Source organism: Topomyia yanbarensis, chromosome 1 (genome assembly GCF_030247195.1).
Source record: "Topomyia yanbarensis strain Yona2022 chromosome 1, ASM3024719v1, whole genome shotgun sequence".
Classification (NCBI taxonomy): Eukaryota; Metazoa; Arthropoda; class Insecta; order Diptera; family Culicidae; genus Topomyia; species Topomyia yanbarensis.
The window spans coordinates 204,642,775-204,655,292 of record NC_080670.1 but is presented as its reverse complement, the minus strand read 5'-3'; the positions used below and the strand labels follow the sequence as shown (position 1 = coordinate 204,655,292).

The following is a 12,518-nucleotide window of genomic DNA, read 5'->3' as shown; positions in this document are numbered from 1 at the left end:
GTTTTTTCAAAAATATGTTCGAAAGTTTGGTTAACACAATCAAACCCAATTTATTCCCTCCCCACAGGAGCTACTTCGCCTTCAACCTCGCCTCGGAACACCACAAGTTCTACATGAAGCTACGCAACTCGTTCGTCTCTATCAAGGCCCTCTCGAGCGAGCTTAACATCCCGATTGTCACTGACTCCGGGCGCACGACCCTAGTGACACCCCCAGCGGACAAGGCAACCGCAAAACCCAAACTAGCCGTATCCGAGGTCGACGAAAAGGCGGCCTTCGACGCCAAACACGTGGATAAAATCGACAAACCACTAAAAACTACCACGGCCCTGCGAGTACGCAATCTCAAAAAATCCATGCTGAACGACAACCGGCTAACGAAACTACGCCAAAAATTCCTACTGAAACGTTCAAAATCCTCCGTTGAAGGAGCCGCTCCCGCTTCGTCGGCACTGAACGAAACCGTCGAGATCGCCAACCAGCAGAATCAGAACAAAGAGAATGAGAATCCGGCCCTGGGTGGTAATGGTAGTGGTTCACCTCCGATCTATCCGTCTTCGTCGGAACTGAGTTTGTCATCGCCGGACGATTCGGCGAAAACCCGGAACCGAGTCAAGATGGGTACTCGAGTGTTTTCGACGCAGTTCCTTAACAAGTCGTTCGATAATTTGTACGATCATCCGCTGAGCGGTGCCAATTCCTATCAGAATCTGGCTAATGGAAGTTTTAATGAAGATGAAGAAACGTTGATGGATTACGATCGAATGGTTCGGGTTGATCCCAGGCAGCTGATCGAGAGTAGCGTGGATGATGCTTTGTCCGTTAAAAGTAGCATGGGTTCGATGTATTTTATGGAGAAGATTGATGAAAAATCTGTTGGTGGAAGCGAGGAGACTTTGTCGCCGAAGGCTTGTGTGATCCGTGAGTGGCTTACTTGTACTTTAGTTCAAGATTCGTAACACATTTTTGTTTGTTTCAGAATCAAACATCCGCGGCGAAAGCAGTCACTTTGACCTACCGAACGAAACCATCTCGGACACGCTGATGGAAAAATTCAACAACCTGAGCTGCAGTGCAGCGATCAACGATCGCATCCTGACGTCCGTGATAGTGGTGAAAGATTTCATTAATCCCAACGAAAGACATCGAGGACCACATCACCATCATCATCATAACCATCACCAGCAGCAACAGCAGCAAACCAAAACGCAAATGTTAACGCGAAAGCGATCGTTCCTATCGCGCAGTCAGGAATCGGTTCTGTTTCGGAAGGGTGCCGGTTCTCGGCTTATCGCCTTCGGCGGCGGCGATGATCTCAGTTCGGATGGAGGAATAGCTGATTGTGGTAGCAGCGGGGAGGATGGTAGAGGGGCACGGTATACGCTCGGGATCAGTATCGTTCAGGGTAACGATAATACGGTGTACGTGAAGGATCTGGTTCCGAGTGGGCCGGGGGCTCGGGCTGGCGTGCGGATTGGAGATCAGGTGAGTTGGGGTGGGATAAGCATTTAATGTGAGGATCTGGTGCGAGGCGTGCTGTAACCGAATGTCACTCTTAATAGAGTGATTAAGAAGGAAAAAAATCGGAAACATCTTCAGCTAATTTTACCTTACTGCGATTCCAGTATGTATATATTGTTTATATCACCTTAATCTTAATCTATTCCGACAAAAAGTTAGTGTCGGTTTCTGATGAGGCGAAGCCGAAACGCAACCTTGTAAGAAATAAGGATTTGTGCCCTCAAGTGCAAAGACTGGTTTTACCAACAAATTTTCACACTAGTAAGAAATTTTGATGTTGACCAAATTTTCCTCCTTAGGGTGAAATATAGCATAGCGCTTACCCAAAGCCAATCAGAGTAATCCGCACCAGTCACAGCGAAAGACGTTCAATCTCTGGATCCATGGCTGGTAAAATGATGGAATGTTTTGAAGCAAATGTATTAGAGAACGGGCGTAGATTTCCAGTACTTTTGCAGTGTTTGCTTGCCTTGAATTCGCCCGGACTAGACCGCTGTATCTCTTCGATGGTCAAGTGACGTGACAGGATTGTGCGCCATGATACGCTGAAATTTGCGGAAATTGCTGAATTTATAACATTATGGAAAAGTTACGATTTTCACAGCTAGCAGTGTGCGTAACATCTTCATCTCCTGGAACTTTGCTTTGCTCATGATCGTCAAGATGCCGGAGGGTATAATGTGGATGGAAGAGATGAATTTGACAGAAGCGGAGAAGGCAGTGCATGATAAAATTTGGCGATTGACCCTAGCAAAGGATCGGGTCGGGTTGAATGAGTAGAGTTCGATACCCTGCACCAGTGGACGAATGGAAAAATAGAGGATTTCATTCCATTCGATTCCATTTTAAACGCAACAGTCGATAGAGATCGGGTGTTGCATTAGAAAATAATATCGATAAGGAAACAATCTGATTTTAAATCAAACTCCAGACGATTTATATGTGGTTCAATATGCAATATGTATGAGATTTACCCAAAGGCTTTTGACATTTAAAGATTTCGAATAAGCCGTTTTCCAAGGAACCGAAGAGACTTTAATTCTGAAATATTCCAAAAACCAAGAACTTGCGAAATTGTCGAGATGGATACTGGAATCAAAAGGACTTCGTCTGGTCATCAGCGATCGAGAAGGATCCTGCAAAGCTATATGTAGATCTTACAAAAAAAGGTACCAAAGGGAATCCATTATCAATGTCAATTTTTGTAGCCTTGGAGTAATAGGAAAGATGGACTGCAAACTGTGCGAGGATATACCCACAGCGACCATCAAGCGATCTGGTACAGCATTGTTAAAAGGACACGGTTTGAATAAAGTGGAAGATATATAAACGAGTGAAAGTGGAAGACAGCTATCTTTCACAAGGACGTATCCGTCGAAGAACTTAAATTTGAGGGAATGCTCTTCAGCCTAAATGCGAACGTGTTAACGGCAGTACTAACAAGGGCGTGCGTAATGCAACCATACCGAGGAATGGGAAACCGGGAGCAATACGACGATTACCGATCTTCGTATAAGTTGCCTCCGAGCTTGGAGAATAAGTTAGAGAGCACGTAACGACACCGAAAGAGGGAAACGAGCAAGTTGGCATGACAGGTAAAAGGCACAGCTGCACCACCTGAAAGGTACCCGGAGAACATGGAGGGAAAGGTTTTCCGCGCTCCATGAACCTATGTTTGCCGTACAGTGAGGTGGATGATCACGAAGAAGAAGCTCGAATTACCGACAAACAGCTGATCGAAATGGCGAAAGCCATGAAAGTGAAGAACAGACCCAGGACAAGCCGCAAACTTGGTGCTGAAAACAGCGATACATGAGAACCCGGATATGTTCAGAATGATTCGATAACTAGAATCGACAGAAGCTGATGTTGCTTCCGATGCCGGGAAAATATGGAGATCTTCCAGCGTATAGGTCAATATGTCTCTTAGTACTGTTAGAGAGAGAGTAATCCTGAACAAGCTAACCAAGTACAGAGAACGTGAGAACGGCATGTCATGAAATTCGGCTTCCTTATATGCAGGTCTACAGTGGATTCCATCCGAACGGTTGTGGGAGCTGTGGAGACAGCAGAGAAAGACCAACAACAACAATGAAACTTGGAAGCAGTTATGCGGAGAAAGAGAGCGAGAGAGAGATATCATCAGAGAGTTCATCAGTTCCGTTTTGTGGTCATATTCTGACAGAAAAGACGTTAAAAAGGAGCTTAAAACATTATTGGGCTTAGTCGAGTACCTGGAACGATATCTGCCGATGTTGGCGGAAGTAAGTGTTTCGTTTCGTAGGCCAATACGAGAAAATGCGTAATTTGAAGGTGGAGTAAATAAGTATACCGGATGAACGTTTCAGAGAAATAGCGGAAGCGACCAGAAATGATTAAGTATTATCGAAACTAACAACAGTACTTGCGGAAGGGCTTCCACTTGCATGGGACGCAAGAGTATTGTGGATTATGCACCAATCGTTGAAGGGCTATCTGCCATTTTTTCGTCAATTGAAGAAACAACCAGGGCCTTGATAATCCCTTGATTATGTCGCTCTATCACTGCATTAGATTGCGGACTCAAGGAAATAGCTTTGCGGACCTTAACGCCCTTCTCTTCCCAGAAGCTACGGAAGCTTGTACTCCGGTTGGCGAACCGTTGTCGCCTTGCGAAATCTTTGGGCAACCCCAGGGTTTGGAAATGTCGCAAAAGACTGGCGTTCGTACTTTCAGCCGTCAAATTATGCATCTCAATTACGTCCAGATATCGTGAGTACGCATCCGGTACTGCCAGAAACTTCCCGCGTAACGTTCATGTCCCCATCCAGAGCTTACCGAAGATGATTCTCACTCTCGACCTCAAATGCTTTCTGAGAACATTGGATCAACCGTAAAGGGAAATCCGCGAGAGTAATCTTCTCTGACAACCCTTTTAAGCGAAAAATCGTACAGTTGCAGTCTTCGTGACCATTCCTCGTCTGGTCTTCTTTCCAATTGTATGCTGACAATTGCACGCGAAGTCGCCGTGGTACGGTGTAGCAGACGGCGATTGACTAACGTTATTAGTCCGAGGAAGCTCTTCACCTCCGATCTCCGGAAATTTTTGGTGGCATGCAACTTCTCGTCTTCGATTTGTCAGAACCCATCAGAAGTCAAAACGAAACCCAAAAACGGAAGAGTGGATTTTGAACATACATTTAGATTTTGATATGCACGTCATGTACCTTTAGACGATTCAGTATTGCCGCCAAATTTACATCGTGTTTTTCTTCGGCCTCTCAAAACATCAGTCTTCCAGAATCTACCACTGCATTACTTATTGGAAAATATCTGATGCGTTACGAAGACCGAACGGTCATGTGACGTAACGGAGCGTTCCAAATTCGGTCATGAAGTTCGTCAAATAGCGGCTGTTTCCGTGGAGTTCAATATGAAAGCAAACCAAAACCGCCAGGATTCTCCTAGTGTGGGCATTGCGAAAGGAGTACGAATAATGTACTGAATTGGCCCTCGAAGGTCGGTAAAGGCTGGGTAATGCGTAAGAGAGAACATCTTCCCAGCAACTCCTATCCCTAGCTAGTGGTACTGGCCGGGAACTACGAGCAACCAATGATCGGGTAAGCAAGCCTGAGCGTCTGATCTACAGGAGGAGCGGCTCAAAACAGCGTCTGTTCCCCATGTTAGGGGCGCCTGATCATCGTGTGAATCATCGAGTGCCAGTGAAGGACTCTAAGCTCAACTGTGCACTATGGTCCTCCGGAAAGTTAGGGGGTTGGTGTCAGGCCCTGCGAGCCAGCCAGTAAAAAAATCAATCGCAGCGAAAAGTCAACAAGATAAGAATGCGAACCGATACCAATGGCGACGACCACTGCGACGTAAAGGGACTAGCGATTGGAAGCTCGGAACGTGGAAATGCAAATCTCTTAACTCCATCGGGAGCATCCGCGTACTCGCCGATGTTCTCATGGACCGCGGGTTCGAAATCGTAGCGCTGCAGGAGGTGAGTTGGACAGGATCCATGGTGCGAACGTTTAGATGTAATCATACCATCTAGGGACAGCTTTGCAAAGGCGATTGGTGGCCGATCGACGAAAGAATGTGCAGGTTGAGGATCAAGGGCCGTTTCTTCAACATCAGCATAATAAACGTGCACAGCCCTCACTCCGGAAGCACCGATGATGACAAAGACGGTTTCTACGCGCAGCTCGAACGAGAATACGATCGCTGCCCAAGCCTCGACGTCAAGATCATCATTGGGGATTTAGGTAGGTCAGGAGGAAAAATTCAGACCGACGATTGGAAAGTTCAGCGCTCACCAGCTGACGAATGAGAACGGCCTTCGACTCATTGATTTCGCCGCCTCCAAGAACATGGTCATTCATAGCGCTTTCTTCCATCACAGCGTTACACCTGGAGATCCCCGCTACAGACGGAATCGTAAATCGACCACGTCCTGATCGATGGACGGCACTTCTCCGACATTATCGACGTCAGGACCTATCGTGGCGCTAACATCGACTCTGACCACTACCTGGTGATGGTAAAATTGCGCCCAAAACTATCCGTCATCAATCATGTACGGTACCGACGAACGACTCGGTACGATCTGGAGCGACTGAAGCAACCACATGTCGCCGCAGCACCTCGAGGCAGCGTTGCCGGACGAGGGAGAGCTCGACGTGGCCCCTCTGGAGGACTGCTGGAGAACAGTAAAAGCAGCCATCAACAACGTAGCTGAGGACATTGTCGGGTACGATGAACGATTGGTTCGACGAGGAGTGCAGAGCGGTTTTGGAGGAGAAGCATGCAGCGCGAGCGGTCATGCTGGAACAGAATGTGGAACGATACAAACAGAAGCGGAGGCAGCAGACACGCCTCTTCCGGGAGAAAAAAACGCCGCCTGGAAGAAGCAGAGTGCGAGGAAATGGAACTCAAGATACACGGAAGTTCTACCAGAAGCTCAACGCATCCCGCAAAGGCTTCGTGCCGCAAGCCAAAATATGTGGGGATAAGGACGGGAGCCTGCTGACGGACAACCGTGAGTTGATCGAAAGGTGGAAGCAGCACTTCGACGAGCACCTGAACGGCGAGGAGAATGCAGATACAGATGACCAAGGCAACGGAGTATCTCTATCGTTTGTTTACCATTTATCTGACCCGAAGAATTCCCTTTAGTACTTGCCCCCCTCCCCCATTCATAAAATGGAAAATGGTGGAACATCAATAACTATCGTGGAATAACTTCATTGAGCGCTCTATCGAGCTGGTGATCATCGAACCACTTCAATGTCAATATTAGCACCGAATCTGTCTACTTTTTCATCTCGATCGGATCGGAAGATAAAATCGCTTTGCTTGTTTACGGTTGTAACTGAATCAAACGAACGCATTTGGAATTTTATAATTTGTTTATTGACGGCTTTAACCGAGTACGAACATATTTACCTACCGTTATTTACCGATACCGTTACTTTTATTGGTGCGGTATCGACCATATATTTCAAGATGCTTGAAACTCGGCAGAAAAATTTGAACAATCTTCGGTACAATAAGGTGGCCGCCTGTTTTTAACACTACCCAATCCGCCCTAGTGTTTGCGAAGTGGAACAGTTATTAAAGGTGCAAATGCAGCTTAGATAAGTCATCCAATTCCACCAAACGCGTAATGCTGTCCTGCTACCGTTTAAAATTGTGGTTACGGCGGAAAGTTTTGCTATGGAAAACAACATGCAACACGTCGTTGAGCATGACAATGTTAGAATCAAGATACGCGTTTCTACTGACGATGATAAGATTGTTGTACGTCTGCACCATCTATACCCGGGTACTACCAATACATTTAGCACAACCATCATGTCGGAATACGTAACGGTGGAATCCGTTGAGTTTGAAATCTGGAGGAATTTCGTACCAGGTATTTCCAACGGTGTTCGTGTCGTGAGAATGCCAGTGACGGAACCTATTCCTTCGTACTTGAACTTTCAATACAAAATAGAAAATGTAACCGAATCTCAAACCACGCTGTGTGCATATGAAGGACAGACACGTACGTGCCAGGTCTGTAACAAGAAGACACTGCCGTATTTAGCATACTACATACAGAGCCGTAGCGTGGTCTCCTGGCGCCCTTGGCGGAGTCTCAGTCTTCACGTCCCTTTGGTGTTTACTTTGTCTTTATTTCTCAGTTCGACCTTTAAACAATAATTTGTGTACATGTAAATGGAACACCTTCCCCCTACTTTATTCATGTGTGACTGCCGTTCATTTCATATCATCTTTTACAGTATATTTTTGAAATCATGACTGTTCAGAAGACCGTATATTAAGGTGCCAATGGCATGTATGGGAAAGAGGAAACTGGACGCATCTCAACAACATTAGCACCTCGAAAAAAGTCTTTAGTCTGTGCATAAATGAACTCTCCTGAAATGACTCAAATGATCCTCAAAATGGATGTCGAACAAGATTCGTCATCAAAGACTCCATTGAACTGGGTTCGACCGTATCCGATCTTCTTTCGGATCAAATCCGATAGTCCGCTAAGTATTCTAATATTGCGCAAGACGCTGAAATATTCAGCTGTGCCAGATATCTCGAAAGTACGCTTAAATAGGCTCATAATTGTGATATCTTGTCTAAAGCAAACAAACGATGTTACTTTTGTGAAGATCCAACGCATTTACATACCCGCTCACAAAGTTGAGATCGATGGTGCAGTTATCGGTTCGAACTTTGCCTGCGTGGATCTACTGACAGGACGGGATCGGCTGTTTCAAAGACCCCTTGCTCCAGTGAGCGAAGAAGTGTCTCTTCAAGCTATTTTCGGGTAACTGTTTTGCGTCGTCTGCGCATCATGCATGCAGTATTGCATTAATTACAAGCAAATGGGTATTTGTAGCAATAACTTTTTTTTCTTTCTTGAGAGGCCTCATTTTTCTCTCTTGAAGGGCCGTTAATATATCAGCAAGAGGAAGCTTTGCAACAAATCCGAAGAAAACAGCACCTGGTCTTAGACGTTTGAGAAGAAACAAACAGCTTCGAACGCTTCCAGTAACGCCGAAAATATCATGTGATATTTCAACCAGAGATGCAACTTAGTACAGGATTTATTTAGAAAACGAGCGGAAAAAGTTTGCAATAATTTTCTCTACTTTTGGTGGGAATTTGAAGTCATTGTCTTGTTCCTTGTATATTGTGGACTAACAGGACCGTAGCGTAGTCTTCTAGCGCCTTTGGGTAGAGTCTCAATTATGCGCCTTTTCACTGTCTCTTTTCAGTTCGACTTTCGAACAATAATTTTGTGTGTTCCTGGGAACCTGACTGCCATATTTTATGACTTAACCTCACTTATTTTATTAAGAAGATCATGATTTTAGCGCCCCCCTCAAGTTGGCGCCCTTGGCGAGGGCCAACCTGGCTACGGCTCCGACTACATGACAGGGAATATAGAATGTCGAGGAGAAATTTGAGTTCAACAGTAGGTTTTTCAGCTGTTTTGATCCAAGCTCTCAGATCGGGAGAGTGGGTTATCGTTGGAGATTGCCAGGTATAGCGCAGGGAAGCTACTTGGGACCGTTGATGTTACTTCTTTACTTCAATGACGTGTTGAAAACTCCTCGCCGGTCCTGCAGGGACTATCTCAGCATGAAATTTCCGTTGATATTGGTGTAGCAAGATCTGCGGGTGTGCGTGTAAATCGGAAAAAGTGTTGGGTGATCTAATTCCGGCGAAAGACTTTCTGGCAGGGCTCTTTCTCCCAGACCCCAGAACTTTTTAACTGCCAAAAATCTGTGGAGAAGAAACAGTCGATTGAGCGGTAACGGGAGTAGGCGGTCTCCTTTCGACTGTCCTGGGTCGCCTGATATGGTCATCCTAGGTAAGTTGAACTTCAAAACCCAATAACTTAGATAAAAGACGGTAAATTACAAATTTATACAAATACGTATATACAAATTTGGAGGCTGATTGACATAAGAATAAAGCGAGCAAGTTGAAGCTAGTTGGAACAAGTTGGATCTGCACTTTTCGTTATATCTCATATTTGTGGAATTTGCAAAATGCATCCTTATATCGAAAACAAAGACGTAGTCCTACGTCAAAATTGGGACTTTGATCTGCTTTGAAACGGGCAGATTTTATAGATTGTTTCTTGGGAGGAGCCCAAGCAAGTCTTCTGTAGTGAGGTGAGATTAGTCGTCATACGCCACGCAGAATAAGAGGTAAAAATTCGTCGTCGTCTGTTCAGAAAATATTCTTAATATCCGTAGGGTTCTAGCATAAGACCTAGACGGGCTCTGTACGCTAAGAATCGGCTACGAAGTCTGGTGAAACAGAAGGCGAACCTTTGCAGAGGGGCTGCAGTATCAAAGATTTGCTGCACTTTTCATTTCTCATCAAGTTACAGCCGTTCTACGCATAAGTGTCCCATGTACAAAGGAAATTCCCTGGACCATGGAACAATTAGCGACAAACTACCGTAAATTATTTAAAATATAACTACTGCTAGTAATCATCAAAACATCCTTTCTTCACCTCTTCCAGATCATCGCCGTGGACGGCCGTTCCCTGCTAAACCTACCATACAGCGAATCCCTAGCCGTTCTACAAAACACGGGCCGAACAGTAGAACTGGTCCTATCACAAATCTATCGCCGACCGGCTCTCAGTGCGAGCTCCCTTAACATCAGCAACTGCCAGTTACCGAACAGTGTCTATCACGTGGAACCCACCGCCGCCGATCTTTACCCCTCCAAGCTGGAAGCTGTCCAGTTAACCGTACCCAAGGGCAACAATTTGTACATCAAGAATGGGATGCAACACAGTCCCCCCTTACAGCACCGCCAACAACCATCATACGACGACATCGGAAACCATTTCGAGGCTATTCGATCATTCTACCAACAGCAGCAGAACCAACCCGCAAATCTACAGCGACTCAGCAAGAACGTCCCGGATATTCTACGCACGAGAAATGTTGGATCCCTCGGAGGAACGTTGAGTCCATCGAAGAGTATGCCCGATCTGCCAAAGGTACTCTTTTCCTTCATTTCTCTATTTAATCATCATCTAATCAGTTTAATCCGATCCGAACAGATCCTGCAAGCCTACACCAAACCGACCTCGGTCAGTCCCAGCTCGTCGTCCGGTAGTGGTTCCTCCTCGACGACACTATCCCGCGGATCATCATCGTCTCGGTCTCGGTCGCAACCGAAATCCCTACCGGCACCGAAATCGATGATGGGTTTGCTGCTGCTGTCACGCAAATATACCGGGCCAACCCGTTACCCCGTTACGCCGGCGAAGGATTGCCTTCGGACGATGCTTCCGGTGAGGCCTAGCAGCGGCGGAAAGGTACAGCTGTCCCTATCGAATGCATCCGAGGATGAGCAGGTGTTTATCTAGCTTCTCGTGTGTGCGTGTCTGTGTTCTATGTTTCTATAGTTTTGTGTTGCTGTTTGTTTTTTCCATTTTTGTTTAAAGATACTTGTGTAATATTAGCGCGTAAGACGTTGAGTGTAATTTTCTTTTTTGGCTGTTTTGTGCTTTGTAAGCAACTGGAAAAAAACTGTTATATTTTATATTTAGTTACTAGCTTTCTTAATAGCTGTTTAGGTTAATTGTTTCATTCTCTACATTAAGGTCGTGCTTCCATGTACTCCTATTACTGTTCCCGAAAGGAACTTATCTGTTTCAGCGCACAAACCCAAAAACGGGAAAAGATAGTTTATAATAATTAATTAAAGTCGGAAACTTTTCCGTGATTGAAGCGTAATTTGTGTTGTGTTCTTTCTTCTTTTTTTTCTCTTTTGTTTCGTTCTTTCTGACTGCCGCCTGTCATGCTTCCTAGTTTTGCTGAAAACCATAACCTAGTTTCCTATATAGTTGTTATCTTTTATTTCCCACGTAGTTCGCTCGTCCATACTCATTAGCTGGTGAAGTTTAACGCTTCTGCAACCCGGAAGGCAGAATCAGCTGGAATCAAGCGCGGGGGTGAGTACAATGTTTTTTTCTCTACGCTGGTGAAAGTTGTCGGTGCTGTTTTCCTTACACTTTGATGGAGTTTCTTCCAGTTCGGAAGCTGCGAAAAATGTAGTTTATTATGTTTAATAAGAAAACTCCGCAATGAGCATATAATTTCTCGCGAAAAATTCGAAGAATTCACATTTTGTTTGCTCGCTAATAACAGAAGGTTAAATTAGGGGATAGTAAACTACCACTCGCCTCCATGAGCCGACTTCTGTGCATGGAGACGCGTGGTTGGTTGTTGTTCATTCAACTGAACTGCGTTGAAAGCAGTAGGCTTTCAAGTTCACTTGAGTACGTTACAAAAAACAACATAAAAAAATCAATGTGAACTACGTTTGAATGGACAACAACCAACCAAGTGCCTCCATGCATAAAACCACCCCCTGGAGGCGAATGGTACTCTTTACCATCCAGTTACTGGACAGCTGTCCTTTCAACGAGTATAGTTCACCCACATTGTCCCGGTCCGGATCAAAAGACAGTAAACCGAAGATGCTGCTTCCGAAAGTGCAATTCAACACAGATATCACCGCCGCCGATGCCACCCTCGTTCAACTGTCATTAGTTTTTACGACTTCCCATTTCCGTTCCGCGCGCGCTTTCGGGAGGAATGTATAAGCTCTTGAGCCGGGTGACTCTGGGAAGGATATCACATCGTGCAACTTTCATGACTTCGAACTTCCGTGCAGCAGATGGAGAGAGACGAATAAAAGCATAAGCACTTAAAGACTGGCCAAAGTTTTCTCCTGGTTTTACCGTTGTAGTTGTTGTTGTTGTTATTGTAGTTTCTTTGTTTTGCTGACACAGGAACCATGTGCAGGTTCCGAAAACCTACGCTGGCAAACTAACGGAACAGGAACAAAAGCGAGTGACGATAAAAATCGACTGTAGTAAGTCCATTAAATGGAACGCCAAAAACAGTTCAACACTCCCAACAACTGTCTTGTGGGGGAAGATCGAACAAATGACAAACTTTGCCCAATATAAGG

The 12,518-nt window shown here is 45.3% G+C and overlaps 1 protein-coding gene across 1 annotated transcript in view; it reads left to right on the top strand.

Moving 5' to 3' along the window:
- The window catches only part of LOC131689005 (uncharacterized), a 261,847-nt gene extending 250,560 nt beyond the window's left edge, over positions 1-11,287 (top strand). Inside the window, exons 12-15 of the mRNA XM_058973729.1 lie at positions 68-921; positions 980-1,485; positions 10,045-10,533; positions 10,597-11,287. Coding sequence (XP_058829712.1) covers positions 68-921; positions 980-1,485; positions 10,045-10,533; positions 10,597-10,905 — 2,158 coding nt within the window. The 3' untranslated portion in view covers positions 10,906-11,287. The remainder of the gene's footprint in view (positions 1-67; positions 922-979; positions 1,486-10,044; positions 10,534-10,596) is intronic.
- Positions 11,288-12,518: the final 1,231 nt, after the last annotated feature.